General features: G+C 41.6%; 1 protein-coding gene across 2 annotated transcripts; it reads right to left on the bottom strand.

Moving 5' to 3' along the window:
* Nucleotides 1-919: 919 nt before the first annotated feature.
* Nucleotides 920-18,536, bottom strand: ano5a (anoctamin 5a). 2 transcript variants are annotated; one of them, XM_069687244.1, is made up of 22 exons: nt 18,322-18,536; nt 15,628-15,695; nt 14,947-15,084; nt 14,640-14,681; nt 11,328-11,435; nt 9,773-9,841; nt 9,126-9,410; nt 8,857-8,976; nt 8,596-8,711; nt 8,363-8,497; nt 8,161-8,266; nt 7,541-7,601; nt 7,144-7,295; nt 6,821-6,901; nt 5,152-5,380; nt 4,834-5,012; nt 4,620-4,717; nt 4,195-4,325; nt 3,710-3,915; nt 3,423-3,622; nt 3,069-3,174; nt 920-2,934 (listed from the first exon to the last, which is right to left on the bottom strand). In XM_069687244.1, the coding sequence occupies exons 1-22, from the start codon at nt 18,389-18,391 to the stop codon at nt 2,704-2,706; spliced, it is 2,931 nt and encodes a 976-aa protein (XP_069543345.1). In that variant the 5' UTR covers nt 18,392-18,536; the 3' UTR covers nt 920-2,703. The 2 variants fall into 2 exon arrangements, with proteins under 2 accessions (XP_069543345.1, XP_069543344.1); XM_069687243.1 differs by lacking the exons at nt 6,821-6,901; nt 14,640-14,681; nt 14,947-15,084 and adding an exon at nt 6,368-6,442.
* Nucleotides 18,537-19,843: the final 1,307 nt, after the last annotated feature.

Here is a 19,843-nt window from a genome sequence, read left to right as displayed (position 1 = left end):
CTTCACGCATGTGTAACTGGACTGTTAAGTACGGTATGCAGTCAACCACGCAGAGGCAGTGTTGTGTAAGCAGTGGAAACAATTGATTTATTCAGTGTGTTATCGTATTACACCAATCAAAGCGCACGTGAGATACAACAAAGACAAACAAGGGTTTTCCATACAGTTACATAGTGATTTATAGGTACAAGTATTAAATAAACAATATCAATAATTTACGTTGGCAGATCAACCAGTGCGCACAGGTGTGACAGTCCTTGCCTTTTCCTCGCCGTCATCCGGGTTCTTAGATATCTCAGTGATCACTTGCTATGCATGTCCGCACATTAGGAGGAGATTAAAGAAAAAGGGAGAAGGGGAGAACACGTTGAGGGGAAGCCAGAGGATCAGCACCACCAGGAAGGACAGCGTCACGTGGAGCTACATCACGGGTAAACCTCCAGGTGTGTTCAGGTAACAGAAGGCTTTATATTGAGGCTGGATGTCACAGGTAAGGAGGTTTAATTATTACCAGATAGTCTATTTATCTACAGCTTCATTAAATTGTAAACAGGCTTAAGAATAAAAGCACATTTTGGTTCTTAAAGAAAAACACACTCAGCTTTTAAACCATCTTTCGTCAATATAACAATTCTTAGAAAATCTATACGTGTTTCAAATCTCGCTGAGCCTTTTTTAACCTACCTGATCCTGAGTGCTGCCCTTGTCTTTGTTAGGTGGCTTCTCTGTGCCAAGTCATAACACCGTGCCAACATACAGTATTTAGGTGTAAAACCCACCCCCCTCAGTGTGAGCAAACACTGCATAGTGATCAGTGTTCTCTCGGCCATCTGCTGTGTGAGAAGCAACTTTCATGTCCTCAACAAAGGAGCCCATGGTCAAAAACACGCCAAACTATTACTCAAGTTGAACTGCTAAGGTTTATTTTTGTAAATTTCTTCATTTTTACACATTTTGGATACAGGACAATTACAAAAATGACAGAAATGAATGAATAAATGAACATTGTATCATTGAAGCATACAGTAAACTGATTCACCACTTTTTCCAAGTATAGCAATGGTATAAAATAAAATATTAAAAGCATAACAAAAGAAGACATAAGAAAACAGAGACTTTAAAGGATGTACAGGGAATACAATTTAGAAAACAAAGTATTAGATATTTTAAGGCATCAACAGGCTTGAGTTTAGCTGAGCACAGGGTGTGTAAATTGAAACATCGCTCTCAGCCATGTGGTCACATCTACATGCACTTTGTTGCCTGAGTTTGTAGCACAGCAAGTTATTTTGCCTAAAATTATTCAGCAGATACTTCAGCCTCATAAACATATGTCCTTCATATGAATTCAAAACAAAAGCTACATACTTCCCCTTTCAGCATGACTAACATCAAATTCAGAACTCACCTCACCTACAGTAAAACTCTCGTCCCGTTCAAACGAACGGAGATTATCAACATAGCTGCTTCCTAACACTGATTACGAACACGTAGTGTCATGACAACAAGTAGACTGACATGTTTATGTCTTGGTAGTCTTGTTTCATTAAGTGCTTTGTGCAAAATCAAAACAAAAGAATGTGTATCTTTCCTTCTCTACACAGACGCGGCTGAGGAAACCAGCAGCACAGGAACGAGGCGATGGCTGACGAGCTTTGTGTGACAGAGCAGGGCGGCCGGGCTTTTATGAGCTCCGAGATGTTGGTAAACAGCCACATTAAAAAGGGATCTCCGACTCTGTCAGAGATTTTTTTCCTAGTGTTCAGAAACAGGACTCACAATCAACAGTCAGCCTTCATCAGCTGATGCTGCCTAACAACTGGCCATTGCAGGACAAAATGTGTCCTTACTCACAGTAGCAACAGCAGCACAGATTTGTCTTCATAAAAAAACGACTTCACATGTCAGATTTTGGCGTGGAGAAGCTGTGGGCCTCTTATGAGATTAAAGCAACATGTGACCTTCCTGTTAGAAAATAATTTGGTAAAATTGTGTTACATCTGTGCTCTGACCTCAGATAAAAAATGCTCACATTTTGCTGTAACAAAAAAAATCGAAAACAAAAGAACATAAACTTACAGTTAATGACACTGGAAGCCTTCATACAGCTGTGCATAGGAACAAAGGAGATACTCCAACCCTGATATAAGCAAGCTCTCAAGTTTCTAATAATATCAGCTGTTATTCTACTGGCAGATAGAGCCAATAATACAGTAAATGTGTGATATATTAAGGCATCTAACCATTGGTTACTCATAGTGGCACTTAAATAAATAGTCTTGTATTAATACAAGCATAAGTTGCCTGTCTCAGACACAGTGTTTTCATTTTCCTCTTTCCTTTACAGCAAGTTTGGATTATCCTCAGCACTTTGATTACAACATAGAGAGTGATAAAGCCTTAAATATGAGACAGGTTTTAATCTGCTTCTTGTTACAGCATGCATGGAGACTTGGTCTTTCACATGTGTGCACTTCCATTGTCAGCGGATTAGTGGAGGGATGGTTGAGAATTGGAGGTTTATGTGTGTGCGTGTGTGTGTGTGTGTGTGTGTGTGTGTGTGTGTGTGTGTGTGTGTGTGTTTGCTGCACAAACAACACGGGCACTTCAACAAAGTGATGGTCAGTATCATATTAAACAAGCAGGACGATCTCTTCCACTCCCTCCCTTCGTGTCGAGCTGACTGAGCAGCAGCTCGCAGGGCTAGAGACACTCTGACAACACCTCATGTTTGGGTATAGACGGGTAGATCATGGGCGTGCAGGTACACTCTTCGTGGTTGTTTTGGCTGAGTTGGACCTTCAGCTTCTCCACTTCGTAGTTATGGAGATACTCCTGGACCAGGTAGCGCTCTCTCTTCACTCGAGCCCTCACGTCAGAGGGAATGTCCGGAATCATCCAGGCCACGAAGAACTTGACCACGAACACGACGTGCTGAGGAGGAGGAGGAAAACGCGACAGGTTAGTGCTACTTTAAAATGAAGACGGACTGCATGGATTTTTGCTTTATTTGAAGAATATGTGTTTACGCTGGTGGTGTTAGTGAAAGTATAGTGGCGTGGTTTTACCTCCATGATAATGATGAAGGCCAGCTTGGCAGCCAGAATATGCCAGAATTGCATAGTGTGAGAGTACTGCTTCTCATGGCCAGGAGGGTAGCGGTAATCACGATATCTACACAGGATAAAAGTCAAAGGTTTATTTGAATATAAAGTTTGATTCAACTTTATTTATGTTCATTCTGTACGACAAAGTGCAAAAGGAAAAGGAAGTGAACATTACTCTGTGTACTAAGATGTCAAAGGTATCTTTATAGTAGTAATAGTTTTAGCTCAAAAATAAAAATCCTTATTTAATTCTGTTTTTAATAAAATTGTTATCGGTATAGATGGTATCTATGTCCTTCTCAAATTGACACACACCTGCAGGTAGTGATGTTGCTGTTGAACCAGAAAGGGTTCTCCTCGTCATCGGGCCTGTTGGCCGGTGGGAACGCAGAGATATTAAACACTGAGAGGCTGTTGTTGATGTAGCCTTTCATATTCATCTCCCCATCTGGCTGGTAGGCGTACATGTACACCAGCCGAGGGATCATGTCAGAGGTGAAGGCCACAATAAACGCCTGGAAAGCAGAGAAAGAAACAGTGTGAGGCAAAGTAAAGACAAAATAAGCATAGCGAAGTACCGCCACATGAAACCCAGCACTCACATTTGTGACCACAGACAGCACAGCCATCCCATTGAGGATTTCCTGCCAGGCTCCGATGCTGTGGGCCTTTGCCGCTACGGGACGTCTGAACTGAGTGGTGAGCTTCCAGGCATCCACTCTCACCTCGATGATGTTGTTCATGAGAGCCATCAGGGGTGCCAGGGGGAAGGAGGCGACGAACAGCGTGATGAAACCAAACTGGATCACTGGGACACAGAGAGGAGAGAGGTTCGTGAGAGACAGCAGGATCGAAACAGCACCATCTGTAGCATCTCAGGGGACACTGCATCTATTTATATAGAATCACATGTTTAAATGTGTTTATTCCTTTGCTGCAGCACTTTTAAAGTCATTACCAACATTTGTCTCGGTTTTGCACTAGTCCTGGTCTTGACTGAAACTGGACTCCACTTCAACAGACAAGCTCATCTCTGAATCTCTCTCTCAGTTCATTTCATTGCTTTCTGTATGTGCTGAATGTTTACCCATTTCCAGGTACTCGTAGAAGAGGCCCAGCTGTCCAAAGCCCTGCAGGTCGTGGTCTTGCTCCCAGCGGCTGTACAGACTTTCTGGGTGTTTTCGTGCCTTTCTGCTGCCCCACCAGTTCATCAGCCACCTGAAGGCCACAAGGGGGCGATAGAGAGCTTTGAAACAACATGATTTGATTGATGATGATGATTCAATCTGGGGAAGACAGCAATTTATATCTGGATATTGTTGTGTTTTTAAACACCTGAATTCTGCACAGGCTTTTAGAGTTATGGATGCACAGTGACATGACTTTACTTAGTCATCTAAGCTAGCTTACTGTTAATAGAAATTCTCATCTTAGCATAGATGACTCTAAACATTGAAAATATAGTGTGTGTGTGTGTGTGAATTTATGGACAGTGAGTTCACTTGTACTCACGGGACCAAAGCCTCCTGGATGTTGCCCCACACCTGTTTACCCGTCATCACTATCACCAGCTGAGTGGTCAACTCAATCAAACAGCCACCAGGGTCACACTGAGTGTAGACAGTGTGAGAGAGGAGGGATGGGGAATATAAACAAAACATTAAGTTTAAGTTAACTCAAGTTTAATTGTCAGTGCTTATCGTATATGATTTAATGTATCAGGTACCTCCTCGTTCCTCAGTTTGCTCCACTTGCCGAACATGTAAGCATAATCTCCCGGATAGCCGACAAACTTTCCCTTAAAGAAAGCCACGTAGAAGCAGGAGGAGTAGTAGTTGACAAACTGGAAGAGGAACATCTTCACCGTCAGTTTGTTCTCATACTCCAGATGGGTCTTGGGAATTTCTGCCACAAAGTAAAAAGTAATAAAACAGATTTTTAGACACATAAACCAAAGAATTAACACATTTTCACACTTCAAATACACATTTGATACATAAAGAATTTAATAATCTGGGACTTTATCTCTCTCTCTAACCCTCACCCATGTCAGTGATCCAAACAGCCACCCTCTCATACATGAGGTTGAGGATCATGATGATGACAAAGTTGATGCAGGAGGCGGTGACAGAGGTGGCCAGCTGTGGGGTGATCAAGGGGCCAACCACCTGCAGTTGGGTGGTGGGATTGTCCTTCATGATGCTGGCGAAGGCTGCGTATACCGCCAGGCGGTACGCTATCACCCCAATGATGCAGGCAATGATCAATGAGATCTTCAGGACAGAGACGAGAGTGACAACATGAAAGACAACTACAAGGCAAGACAACAGTACAGTGAACACTACACATCAACTGTGATGCACATATAGACATATGAAGGAAGCAAGCTGAATTATTGCCAACATAGATGTTAGGAGAGATTGTTATGCTTGAAGTGTGCACACATGCCCCCCCAAAAAAAACACCATAACCTTCAGACAAGCTCATTCACATGCTTTAGGTTTATACAAACATGAGTCACTACAATGATAATGTCTATTCCAGTATGTATGAAGCTGTAAAGCTTTGGTCTTAAATGGGTCAGAATTCTCAGATTCACACATATTTAGAGTTCTGGCTTCGTCTCAGCGCCCACATTATTTAAGAGAGCTCCATTTCTCACAGTTGTATACATACTGGCTGAGGTCACATGCTGAGATGTTCAGATACCATTCGTCCTTCCCTGATTACAATATCTAAACTTGAGTATTGGCTGATGACAAGTTTATTTAAACTATTTTATTTATCGAAACCTTAAATAACAAAATACAGTTTTAAGCCTTAAAATGTGTGATGAAAAAACACTGACATTATGCCTAACGTTACACTCTCTGCTAGCCATGCAGAGAGCTCTCTGTAATTGACACATGAAAATGTACCTGAAGTCAGTTCTTCTTCTCTGCTCTAAAGCAGTAGTTTCAAGTGGCAGCCATATTTCATATTAATGCTGTCTAAGCTACTGCTTTGGAAAGGAGGGAACAAGTTAAGTATTTGGGGAGTTAATAAACTTTGGTATCAGATCGAGCAGTGACATATGTACTCGCCCCTCGCCCACATTTTAGGCAGTATTGGAGGCATTTCTGATATTGATATGGGTATCAGAACATCTCTAGTCACATGATATAATGATGATTATAGAGAGTATGATAGGAAAAGACAAAGAACACAGTGTTGAGGTACAGGTATAGATTCACCAAGTATACCAAAGATACTATGCTCACCCAGAACAGGACGGTGGCTCCTGACAGACATGTGCGTGCACACTTGGTTGTTATGGGTAAGTACGGCTCCATTTCCTAAATCATAAGCAAGCAAAGCATGGACATGGGAGTCAGTCACCCTCTGTTATATCCTGAAAAGACGGCTCGAACAGGCCTGGTTCCTTTAATCACCACTGGCCTAAGATGTGAGGCAGAGCTACATCACCCAATTAGAGCTCTTTCGGTGTAGGCGTTTAAAACTGAGTCCAATTCTTTCACCAAGTCTCCTGGTGAAGTCATGCTTTTACAAAAAAACCTCCCACGATACTGAGCAACCAGACAAACAGTAGTGCGGTACAGAAGGAAACTCTTGCCTCTGAGTCTTTCCAGAAATGTCTGTTATCCACACAAGCTACACCACACCAAAACCTCTTCCTCACCAATTTGGCATTCCACGTAAAGTGCTACCCTTACCCAGAGTACCACGGTGGCCCAGCACACAAATAATTTCCCCAATAGATCTGTAGGAGTCCTTTCAAGAACCAACTCCATTTCCTAAAGATGGGTGGGATGTGGTCAAAGCAAATTACAGCACCCTGTTACTGTTCAATTAACAAGTCTATCACTTAATGAAAGAGTCTTCATTCAAACTAGTTTTTAGGCCAAGAACTGGCTTAATGAATGACTGGCATACAATATATCTAACTGGTAAAGCCAAATTTAGACAATGCCAACCTAGAGGTCTTCATTTAAACAATATCCTACAGTATATTAGTATTTCATGAGCACTCAAACACCTGTGTGATGCGGTTCAGCTTGCGGTTGGTGCACTTGGTCTCATACTCTGGCCGAAGCTGCAGCTGCTGTTGCTCCTCCTCAAAGTCCACCAGATCCCACTCGTACTCGAGACGAGCCTGCCGTCTCTTCCAGAACTCCAGAAACAGCGTCACTGCAAAAAACAGACCCCCATTTATCTCTCTAATATAGGTTTTGTGGCAGAAGAATGTTTATAGAGAGATCTAGCAAGGGAGCGAGAAATACTTTTTTTTAAGTGTGATTTTGGGTAAATAGGTGCTTTAAATACAGAGTGAGAAACAGTGATTTAAAATGAGTACTAACAGTTTATGAGCTCCCACTAGGTGGGGCACTGGATTAAAAAAATACGTAATGCTTAGAGCGGACATTTTTACTCACCCCAGATTCCCATAAATATGGCAAAAAACACGGTTCCCACATTGTCGAACAGGTGCGATTGCTGAAAGAAAAACATATTTGAAGAAAATTTGAGAAAAGGGGATTTCTTGACATTTAGCAGCAACCATGTTTTAAATAGAGATAGACCGATATGGTTTTTTCAGGGCCGATACCGATACAGATTATTAGTAGTCAAGGAGGCCGATAACCGATATTTGAAGCCGATATTCATTTGCAGTAAAAGTGAAAATATTGGCGTCAAAACTTTGAATAATACAAACTCCAACACTTAACTTTGTTTAAATGCCTTTAAGCATATGTTTATTAAACAAACAAACAAAAAGCGCAGAGAGTTCCCAGGGTCAGCAGCATCTCTTATAAAGTTAACTGAAAATTTAAATAAATAAATAACTTCCTGAAGTTTTATGAAGTAAATAAAACAAAGTTAAATAACATTTGCAAAAAATCGGCCGTCGGATTAAAAAAAAAAAAGGCCGATGCCGATATGCGTCAAAATGCCGAATATCTGCGCCGATAATCGGTCTATCCCTAGTTTTAAATGTGAATTATTCTGGAAAGATTGGAATCATGATGAACTTAACAAAGGCCATTCGTCTCACCCATGAGGAGTTGCATGTTGAGTTGAGTTTCCAGTAGCCACATTTCTTGTCACACAGCGGGCACATGACAATTTTTCCTCCAATTTCCTCACTACATATTTCTTTACTGAAGGGAAATGAGAGTTTTTTTAATAAAAGGAACAATGACTCAAGTATTTAAAATAATATCAACATCTGAAACATTTTGGGGGAAAAAAATCACCTCCACTCGTTGTCATCGTAGGTGAGGAATCCGTAGATGAAACAGATAGTCCCAACTATTGCAGCGAACAACAGCATCTCAGTGTAGAATCCCAGCCAAGCAAAATAAACGCCGATCTTCTCCCCGTAATACTTCCTGTCGAAGGAAAACACATTTTCTGCTGTGAATTCCTCTGATACCAGATGCTGAGTAAATAAATACACATAAGATGACTCATTTCTGTGAAGACTTACCTTATAAGGTTGAGGGGCTGCTCCTTGAAGAACGAGCTGAATCCGGCCCAGTGTTTGTAGAGACTGAATCTCTCACTTTCGCAGAGTGCATCCTTCGATTTCATCCAGTATCTACACTGCAAGTGAACAGAAGAGAAACTTCACAACCACATTCATTTCACAGTTAATCTTCCTGGCAATGCAACACTGTTGACTTCCCACTGAAGACATTGTGTCTTCTCTAATAAAAAAAATGCCAAAAGTTAGACAAAGGAGGCTCACATCATGCAGCGGGAAGGCAGCAGTGTAGGTGCCGTTGTTGAGTAACCTCTTGATTCCCTTCTTGTCTTTATCTCCACATTCATCACTGATGTAGGAGCAGCGGGACAGGATGTAGTAGACCTGTGCAGAGAGAAATATTAAGGATTTAAATAAGCCTTTTCTTTTCACAAATACAACACACAAGTAAACTTGCAGCAAACTACAGTATTTATATTCAATATAATACATTTGAAGGGAAGAGAAGACAGTTATGGTCAAAGCATCCTTACTATCCTGTTGCGAGTAGAAGGGGGGAAGAATGATTCTTTGTCGTCGATCAGGAAGAAGTCAGACTTGCTCTTGTTGAAGGGAGCTGTAAAATAATCTGGCTCAGGATGCATGATGTGCTCCGGCAGGCGGAAAGGGGTGGACAGCCAGTTCATGGGCATCTCGCTGTTGTCCGGGATGTCGTTGGCCTTGAATGGGACCTTTATCTTCAGCACGTCTGCGTAGGTGGCCAACACTTCCCACGGAGCGTGGATCTTCACAAAGTAAGTCTTTCCATCTTCTGACTCCTGAAGGCAGTGAGACAGGCGGCACATTGTTAGTTTGAGGCTAATGATTCATAAACTAAAAACAAATTAAAACAGTAATCCAGTAATATAGATCTGTGCCGGTGAAATTTTCGAGGAATTAGGTCAAATGAATGGTTTGTAAATAACTGCGTTTGCTTGTGCAGTATCAAAAAGTAACTTTTGTAGGGGTCTATTGTTTTACCACAGAAAAATATTGTTTAAGATTTATGAAGCAGAGCTAAAACAACAATAGAACAAAGACATTTGATATGACAGGTACACACGTATACGGTAGATCTTTGTGTGCCACATAATTTCCTTTTAAATGAATCATAAGCAAATCAATAACTGAAAGCTCTTACTGATTTATCTTCCGTCTCCAGCTCCAGGCCGACTTTTTCCAGATTGGACTCGTACACCTTCCTCCTCTCCTTTAGAAGAAAACAAGCAAACATACATATATTTATTTCTCTGATATGAATGTATTTCTTTCAAGAAAATCTGTTGAGAAACAAAGAACAAGTTCACACAAACAGTTTGAGAAATCATTACACAACAGAGCCTGAATACTGGGAAAATATTTTACATGAAAACGCAGCAATTTCAGTTCCTGAAATTTACAGAAACACAACAGGTCCTGTAAAACCAATATAGACCCAAAGTGTCAGTTTCAGTAGCAGCAGAAGTAGTAGAGGTCACTTGACGGGACTTGAAATAAGGTTTAATATAGTCAGAAACAGGCTTGTAGAAAGAAATCGTGACAAAAACGTGCCCCCTTGTTAGTGCTGAAATTTCCTGTCACATTTTACAACACAGGGATAACACACAGGAACTGGCCTCCTGTTTGCCCTTCCTCACACAGTGGAAAAAATGAGCCAGTTCCTGAACAGGCCAGAGGTCTGAGAGTTGACTCACTGACGAGGCTGTCAGTAAAATGTGAGTCTGCTGAGATAAATTGCCTCATACCAGAAGGCCGGTAGCACATGAGTGTGAAGACTAACAGCTTAGCATCAAACACTTAAAAGTCTTTCAGCACTACACAGCTGAGGAGGAAACGAGCCAGAGAAGGGCAGGCGGCCTAAAACAGTACCTCAAATGTGATTCAATCAAGAACAGAGAGTTGTGAGTTTATCTGTAGTCCTTGAGAGGGTCCCCGACACCAGAGAATAACAGTTCATGTAACTTAATCAGTGTTATGGTATTTGGGGTATGCTGCTGATACACACTGTGAACTCTGACCACTTCCTGTAAGAAGACAGCTCTTTTTGTTTGAATCAAGAATTTTTTTTCCCGCACACCTAATTGCAGAGATCCTCAACTCTCTTCTGTATTGGAATTAGCGTACAGTATAATGGTGATACTCTTATCACATTTGTTACAACGGTCGGGGTGACGGGTCTTGAGATGGTTACTCAAGTTTGTAGTGTTGAAAGACTTCGAATTGGCTCCTCCTCGCATCACCGAAGCTGAGCAGTCATTGCAAATAGCAGTTTTGCTTTCTATTTCGGACACTTTGAAAAACTTCCACACCACGGACACTTTGGCTTCTAACTCTCTCATGCTGCAGGTAGACACACGTGACGTCATCACGCTGCGTCGCGCAGGTCTTCTTCGCGCCGGGGACATCGCGCCGAGGTCGGGCATTTAATCAGGTATGAAGCAGCTCATTATTTTATCGGTTAATTATATCGGCGGATATCAGCGTGTTGGTCGATATCTGATAACGTGCCGATAATATCGTGCATCCCTAGTGATATTTAAGGATTTCAAGTTAATTAGCTCTATCCAAAATGAGTAATATTCTCAATCATGCTGCTTAGTTGGAAAAACAACAATGTGAACACTGAAATCCATCTATCATAAAGTGAAACATTAGTTATTATTACAAACATATGCTTGCAGTTAGTCAAGCCTCACCTGTTTTCTCTCGCCATCTTTATCTTCATCATAGGAGAGGACAAAATCAATCCTGCGCTGTCCATCACGGAAGAACACAGAGTCTTTACTGTGTTGTTGTTTGTCGATCTGTGATGAGATCGAAAAAGAAGTCATGGGACTTAAACAACAAACATATACACGTATAGGATTAGATCAGCAAGTCTTTTGATGCAGTCAGCACAGCAGGCCAGGAGACAGTCACACTATGTGTCAGTGGCTAAGAACAAGGCCTCCACGCCACGTCACACACAACTGTTTATCTACAAAACAAATACACTGATTATGGTATTTTCACTCCAAACACAGGCAGCGTGATACATAAAAGGCATCTGCTGTGACTAAGATGTTGCTCGAGTCCTCTTTAAGACAACAATTAAGGCTTTTAAAGAAATCCTTGTTGTATCACTGAAATCCAGAAAGATGCCTATAATCCTGTTAAAGATCTGATTTTGGGTCAGCAGTTTTCTCGCTAAGGAAAACCTTAGGTCTAAGATCAAAGCAAAGTGTATGTGGATTGCACTACAAATTCAGAAATACCTTTCTCCACACAACTGGGAGATAAAGCAGCCTCATCAGGGTTAACACTCCAGCATTGTTGGACTTCATGTGCCTGTGCTTTTCTCTAAATCCTTCAATAGTTTCTACAAACACTTGTATTGGTGGCTAAAGAAATTCCAAGCATGCAGCAAAAGAAGCCCTCCAGTGGCTTTGTCTTCAGCAGTTACATGGCTAAAGAGGGATGAACTACACAGGAATGCTTTAAAGCAGGAAAGGAGGGCATGACTGCTTGCGGTTGCTGCTTCAGCTGCTCAGAAAGCTATAAATAACCATGTACCATGAACCCCTGTCAACACAACAAATCACAACAGTAGCAACACAGGACTGCAGAGAAGTCGGACATGTAGCATCACAAAAGCTCCAACACTGTGCTCAGCCACATCACATGGCTGCTGGACTGTAGTCCTGACAGAGTTAGCCCTGCCGATTAGCACAACACAGTGGGGTTAGGCAGGAAAGGAAGCAGCACTTTACCTCCATGGCCCACTCCCTTTATAGTTATGATGCATCAGCGGAAGGGCTGTCAGCCTGATAGAACAAAATTGCCTTTCTCCAGGGAGCGGTGCCCGGCCCTGTGAAAGCACCGCTTCTTTCACTCTCTCTCTCTCCACTGATCCCCCCGGCCGGAGAAGCTCCATCCACTCCCCACTCACCCTCCAGGACAAGCCCTCACTCGCTCAGACATCCAGAAAAGGGAGTATAAGGACAGAGAGAGGGGGAGGGATACTAGGAGAGAAGTAGAGGAGACTCCTAGAGATGACATCAGCACGGGGGGATAGCATTGCTGCTGCCAGCTAGCTAGCTAATGTAATAAGAGCACTGGGAGTGACATCACTGGACTGTACAACACTGACCATCAGCAGAGTAACAGCAACTAGCCCCAAAACGTGTCGACTAATATTTCAGATTAAAACCTCAGCTAAAAGACAGCTGACCACATACTTGAATATTGGAAACACATCAATTAAACAATCTTGAGAGCGTGCCACAACTGTGTACAAAGTGCAAATAGGACACTAACCATTGAAAATTCACGTACATGCCTCTTGCAGGGGTTTAATTTAACGGCTGTTTAGCTCATCAGTTTTGTCTACAACCTACTGAGTTTACTTGCAGCAGCATTTGTGAGCACAGGTTCAAACTTTTTAAGGGTTTTCACATCCTAAATTAATGCATATGTTTTAACCACTGGTCTGCAAAGCACTGTGTTGACCATGGCAGGCAGGGTGGGTGTTTTTTTTACTGGGAGGACATTGCAGAAACTCTCTAATTTGCCGTAATTACAGATCAGCAGTATAGAATCAGTGCATCTGCTGAGACCTGCTTCTGCTCAGAGGCCACAGAGCTCTATACGTTTACCAACTAACCGCTAACTACAGGGTGTTTAGACATATGAGCGTCTTTTATCTTAATTAAGGAGGGTAAATGTAGAACATGGTGTAAGATAAATGAGCTACTAGTTTCAGGAGGAGGTTTCTTTAAAATAGTACCTCCTTTTTTTAGGGCTCAAAGAGTTTGAAATAGAACTGGTCACCTCTTTTGTTGTAAATATAGGGCAACTGCTGTATCACAACGCAGAGTCCTTTCTCCACCCTATGACTCTCTGACATCTTTCATGTTCATGTTATGTCTCAAGTCTAATGTAATGATGTTACCTCTCTCTGTTGTTTTATTCAGCTACATCAAACTGAAGTGCTTTCTTCTGCATTTTTGGATACATAGTTTTGTAATGTTGGCCAAATTGAGTAAATGGTAGTTTCTATATCTCTAGATTATACATTTGTTCCATTGCAATCCACAAATGTGTGGTTTGCTGCTGAGCTAAAAATGGAAAAATGAAAACTGTAATTCTAAGATTTTCCAGAAAGTTGTATGTACGCTTAGAGAGCCTCTCTGCAGAACGGTTACATGCAGCCGAAACTTCTTATGGCGCTCAGCTATTACTTCATTTTTCATTACAGATGCAATTTATGTGTGCAGCTGCCTCCACTCTGAAACTCCCTGATCTGATCTTCCACTTGACTAAATTGTTACCTTGAGTTTCTTTGAAAGATAAGCCACCGTCAAGAGTTCCTTTTCAACGTTTCATTAAAATCTGTAACAAACTGTTAACCACTTTTAAGAGTACTCAAAAGAAGAGGCCTTGTACATTGCATGGTTAGCCACAGCAAAGATCAGTCCTCTCATAAACGCAGGGAAGGGTCATGATTACAGTACACTATTTGCACTTAAAAGTACACACACACACACACACACACACACACACACACACACACACATACCCAAAACAGCTAGGCAGATAAATAATACAGTTTTCAATGTGTGTGCAAGGCACATGTGTGTTTGTGTAGCTTTCTAATTATGCTGTAACACCAGCAGGTTGTTGATTTCTCTTCAGTGAAGCAGACAGTTATCACAGGTGAGAACAAAGCAAGTGAAAAGGCCTCTTCCATTTTTAATGAGCCCTTATGATGCGTCAACACACAGCTCATGCCGCCATGTTTCCATTACTCTCTGCAGAAAACATAAAAAAACATGCTCTCCTAAAGCCAACTGCAGCTCTCTTCCCGGAGATGTGTATTGATTTTATCTCCAAGCTTTTTCTCTGCATATCTAATAGAGAAACTGAACACTGAGCAGACTCCTCCAGAAGGAGATTGAGGCAGGCAGGCAGGCAGGCAGACATATGCATAAAGTTGCATCACATCAAAAGCCTGTTTTACCATGCCATACCCTGGAACGAAACTTCAGGAAAAGCGCCCGCTTTCTCGACAGCTGTGGAGGAACCGAGTGAATAGTGAGGGAAAGCCTAACAACACAACAAATTCAACATACAGCATAAACTGTAGCCACAGAAACATCCAAACTGATCAAACTGTCAGACACTCCACACTTACGTTACATTTACAACACTGAACATGTTACAAGTCAGGCATGGCTGTCAGCTCTCAGTTACAGGTTTGAGTTTGGAGACAATGTGAGAAGACACATACACAGACACTGACACACCAGCATGCATCTATCTTCAACTGGTTCTTACCCCTGTCAAAGCATTGATTTGTTCTAAGGTCTGAGCCTGAAAATGTGGACTGTCGCTGTGGTCAGAGGGGGCCAGGGAGGCCAGGCTGGAGTTCAGAGACTCACAGGTCTCCACACACACGTCAGGTGTTAAAGGAGACTTTAGGTGAAGTGTGAAAGGGAAGAATAGAAAGGTTATCTCTGACTCTCTCATGGCATGTGCAGGCTTTAAAGTATTGTTATTGTGTTGGAAAATGTATGTTATATTAAACTAAGTTAGGTTTGGGCTGGACTAAAATTTCAGAAGCTGAACCTGCTACGTCAGCTGTTGATTGAAAAGAAAATACAGAAGGAAGGAAGGAAATCTAAATCAAGCATTTTACTTGTACACAATTGACTTCCTGGCTGCTACCATGTTTGTAGGAGGTAAGCTGGAGCTTAAGATTTGACTGTCAGAAAGAAATATCTCTTAGGAAGCTTAATAATAACATACAGGATTACAGGATACATTTTCAAAATATACCTTAATATCTGGTTTAAATTAAACTGATTCAAGTATATGCAAACTATTCTGAACAACAGGCAAACTTCTTGAGACTTAGAAAATAACCTCTCCACAATTGATGCAAATGGAATTGCTTTGCAGAAATGTCTGTATGAAGGTTCAATGTGAATGTGACCATGTGGTGAGTTTGGTATTTACCGCGGATTGTCCCTGCTGGAAGGATCCTGAGCTGGATGAAGCATGTTGTTGGTAGCCATTTAAATCATCTGCAAGACAAAAACACAAGGAAAACTAATTAAATTAGCAAAACAACTACTCTCTCTCTCAGTAATCTGTGAGCACAGTAAACAGTGAATCCCAGACATGCAGTTTCCTGGCAGTAATGTTAAGCCACAGTCATATGAACGGCTGGCTGAGAGGGTTGAAGGAGAAGAACCACACAGCCAGTGTTGTGGTCTATATTTGTGTGCAACATTTTGTGGCAGCACTCCCACAGGTCAGACAGCATGACTTAACAGGATCACTGTGATAGGACACACATGGCCATGTTGCTGTGCTGCGATTCTACCACTACAGGGCAGGGATTGAGACTGAGACGTCTGGTTAACCCCCTCGGTGGGCCTGAAAGTGAAAGCTGCCTGTGTTATGGAACATGGCTTTAACAATGATAGGGTTCTGCTTTCACCTGGCCCTCATTGCCTATCAAATATAATTAATCCTTCCTGAGTACATTCTGAGAAGGGGACAGATTTACATAATCAAATGGCAGGGCAGCTGGAAAAGCAAGACAGACATCACGTACTGTTGGCACCACTATGGCCAAAAAAATGAAGCAGTGGAAGATTTCAGCCTCTGAGTCTGTGTTTTGAAATAGACATGCAGCCAACCTAATTGATGGTCTCTGGGGTTATATTTAGTCTGGAAAACTCAACACAGAAAACGTGCTCACACAGACCTGAAACAAGTGTTTGAACCTTATATTATGTACGACTTCTTCTCTGTTGCACCATTAGTACACACCAAGCCAACAGCGTAGATGATAGGGGTTTAAAGAGGGGTATTTTGTTGGACTAAACCCCCTTTTTTCCACTTAAATGACCAAACTCTTAATCATGACTCAAACTGACATTTAACAACTACAAGAAAATCATACTTGCTCTTATCATTTACATACACAGCACATCTATTGTTACCAATATATCCTGAGGAACAGCAGGATAGCTGAGCATATTTCTGCACAGTTGGATACAGTATTGGGTCACCCTATTAGCCTCTCAGCCCAGCCTTCGGCCAGCAAGCTAACAAGCCTCCACAGTTAAGGCTTTGTTCAAGAGAAGGCAGCTGATCACAGTGGAAATGCCACAGGGCTGCTTCTGCCCCCCTTTTTATTACAACAGAACCCCAACAGATGTAGGCGAGTAATCAAACTCATGTACATGGGTGGGTGTGTCTGATTTCCTATGGCAGGAAGCGATTCTGTTTCTCTTCCTGTTAACTGTTCCATTCAGGTGCACACACCACACCTGCTTAAACAAGCCAGTTTAAATTTCAAGACAAGGCTACATACATGTAATTCAGATATACAGTGGTTGTGAACACTAATGCGACAACAAGCAGAAAGTCCTGATCTGTGAGGTCAAAATACAACCAATAGGCTAATAGTTATAGGCCTATAATCTGTACCTACAGTATGTTTAATGTGGTTCAAATCTGCACACAGAGCACAAAGATTTGTAGGCAAACTGTAAGACCTTCAGCTGAACTCTTGCTTTAACAATTTACTTAATTACTTAATATAACATTGAAAGACTCTCAGGATTTATGGTTTTAATACATTTATACTCTTAGTTTGTTGTCCTGGAATGGTAGCAGTATGGAGAATCTCTGTACCTCTATATTACAATATTTGGAGTATGGCTGTGACGAAGCTGTGGTTGTAATTTATGGAAAACATGTTCCTGCTGTTATCTCAACACCTCATAAACACAACACCAAGGTAACAGTAACTCTAGTTTATGATTTTGCAGTGATCACTCACGCCTCAGTCTAGGAAAGAGCCTTATAATATGATTCTCTCTATGCTGCAGATGAAACACAACTCTTTAACATCGATTCAAGACCACAAAGCATCCAGAGTGATTCATTCTCCATTCAGCAACACCTTATATGGCTAAAAACACAGTCCTGTGTCTAAGCGTTTGTTTTAAATTCATGTTCAGCCAGTACGGAGGGGGATTTTGGGGGGTTGTTCTTGTGGCTGTCTGCTAGTGACAGAGTGTTTCCAGTAAGCAGGCCAGCTGTCAGAGGCTGGCTGACTCTAAGTCACTGCTGCTTTCATGGACAGAAAGTCAGACTATGAGCTGGTTAGGGCGTTAAAGAGGAAACATTTAGGGTGGAAACATATTAAAGTAGCTAGTTGAGGGAATGTTTCTACATTTTTTAAAATGTGGTAAAGGTTGTTGTTGCTGGCACACTAATCGGTAATTTGCCTGTACTCAGAAAGACAGGCCAACCCATACCAGAGACAAAACCATATTTAATCTAATCATCTAATGTGTAGATAAATGTTATGTGGGTATGGTTGTTAGAACGTTTTATGTAATGTAAGCTATGTTCACAAAATATTCCATCTTGAGGTTCAGGGTTTTTTGTTGAATATTTGTTTAGTACTCCTGGAATACTTTAAAGTTTTGTAAGTTGTATATGTTTTAAAAGTTCTGAACGCCGTAGTCCCCATACAGGTATATGTCTAACTAATTTTAGTTTCAATTAGTTTCTTACTAGGTTGGAATCTCAACACTCCTGAAGACAACACGTTAACATCATAGCTAAATATAAAATGTAAACTACTGATCCACAGTATGAGGGCAGCTTCGGCTTTTAGCTACTCACCGTTGACAGAGTCTGTCGGGCTCATCTCTATCAAACTGTCATCTCCCGACTTTCCCGTTATTCGGTGCATGTTGAGTCCCTCGTGTACCCACGCTTATCGGTCCTCATGTGCACCTAGATATCCACAGCTAGACGATTTTTGTGCTGCCTTCCCAAGTCTTCACGGTCGTCCAGTTCAGAGACGCCTCAGCTAGCGGACCAGGCTACTTGCCAGATTACCCCCCTTCACCCACTGACCGCTGCTGACTGCTGCATCACTTCTGCCACAGAGGGAGGCTCGTGAGGGGAGTGGCTCCAACTCCACAAGCCAATAGTGTGAACTTGGCTTGGGGTGAACAGATACTGTACCCGAACGTCTTCTTCTTAAAGCAAAATACAGATGGACTAGCTAGCAATGAATATTTAGCATTCGCTACTGCAGCTAACCTTAACTAACCGCAACGTTGAAGGCGAAGTTTTCCTCATGGAGTTCGTTAATATAAGACAACTAGGACGGCACTTTTACACTTAATTATTATTATATTTACCAGTAAAGAGAAGTAAAAAAAAACATAGAAAGGTTAGTTTCCAGGAAGAGGTTCATTTTGCCGAAAGAAGCTTTGTGAAGGGGCTGGTTGCCATGGTCACCAGCAGGTTCTGGGACTATGTTTGAGACTTGATTCAATCAAGTTGATTGAATCAGAGACAAGTATTTTCCTGGCCTTGGTTTCGGGACGTCTTGACCCTAGTATGAAAATAAGTAAGAGGTGATTTAATATACCTAAAAGTATATTCAGAGTAGTTACCTTTGTGACTCTGTTTAATGCAGTGTCTTTTTTGTCACTTGAGGGTTTGAAAAATTGGGAAGTGAAACCTAGTGAGTATAAACACTGGCTTAAAACAACCTGGCAACAGTTACCAAGACACTGTGCTAACATCTGCAATCAGAGTCATATCATTTGTAACTATATCAATGAAGCTACACTAAACAAAGACAAGAGGCTACTAAGATCTGAGTTCATTACTTTTTATTGTCTGTTTCTATGTACCTGTGGATAATTTATTTGCTTATGTATACATTTAATTTGTTTAGCAAAATGTTCAGAGTGAGCTTCCAGGAACTGCTTCACAACCAGCCACACACTTAACCCATCCCTCTCCAATACAAGATCCTACAAGATACTATTCAGTCCCCCACCTGACATTATGTTGAGAGAGTTAAAGAGAAAAGTCTGTTCCCATTATAATATGAGACTGAATCCTCATTGATCATGTTCAGCTATGATGATTATAGTCCTTACTAAAATAGAAACAAGGCATTCAATTCTTTGCTGTGGAGTCCTTTCAAGATCTGTGGACTGTGTTGAACGCTTAAGAAAAGAGTCCCTCGAATCTTTATTGTTTTGTTTAGTTTAAATGTCTGGCTTGTCCTTTTATTCAATCACACATTTGACTGTCTGTTCCCACTATGACAGGGAGTTTAGGGAAGGGTCCATCAGTAGCTCCCTTACTCCTCCCAGCCCACTCTCTACCCTGTACTTCT

This window comes from Semicossyphus pulcher, unplaced genomic scaffold (assembly GCF_022749685.1).
Source record: "Semicossyphus pulcher isolate SPU_LCO1_2020_fin unplaced genomic scaffold, fSemPul1.0.p SCAF_8, whole genome shotgun sequence".
Classification (NCBI taxonomy): Eukaryota; Metazoa; Chordata; class Actinopteri; order Labriformes; family Labridae; genus Semicossyphus; species Semicossyphus pulcher.
Note: the sequence above shows the minus strand (reverse complement) of the source record. Positions and strands in the feature narration are given on the sequence as shown.

Bases quoted from the DNA above. Each gene is read 5' to 3' on its own strand.
- ano5a (XM_069687244.1), bottom strand. From the start codon at position 18,391: ATGCACCGAATAACGGGAAAGTCGGGAGATGACAGTTTGATAGAGATG. The intron at 14,682-14,946 runs GTAAGAACCAGT...GTTCCTCCACAG, and splicing joins AAATCAATGCTTTGACAGGG to CTGTCGAGAAAGCGGGCGCT. The intron at 4,718-4,833 runs GTACCTGATACA...GTCTACACTCAG, and splicing joins GCAAACTGAGGAACGAGGAG to TGTGACCCTGGTGGCTGTTT.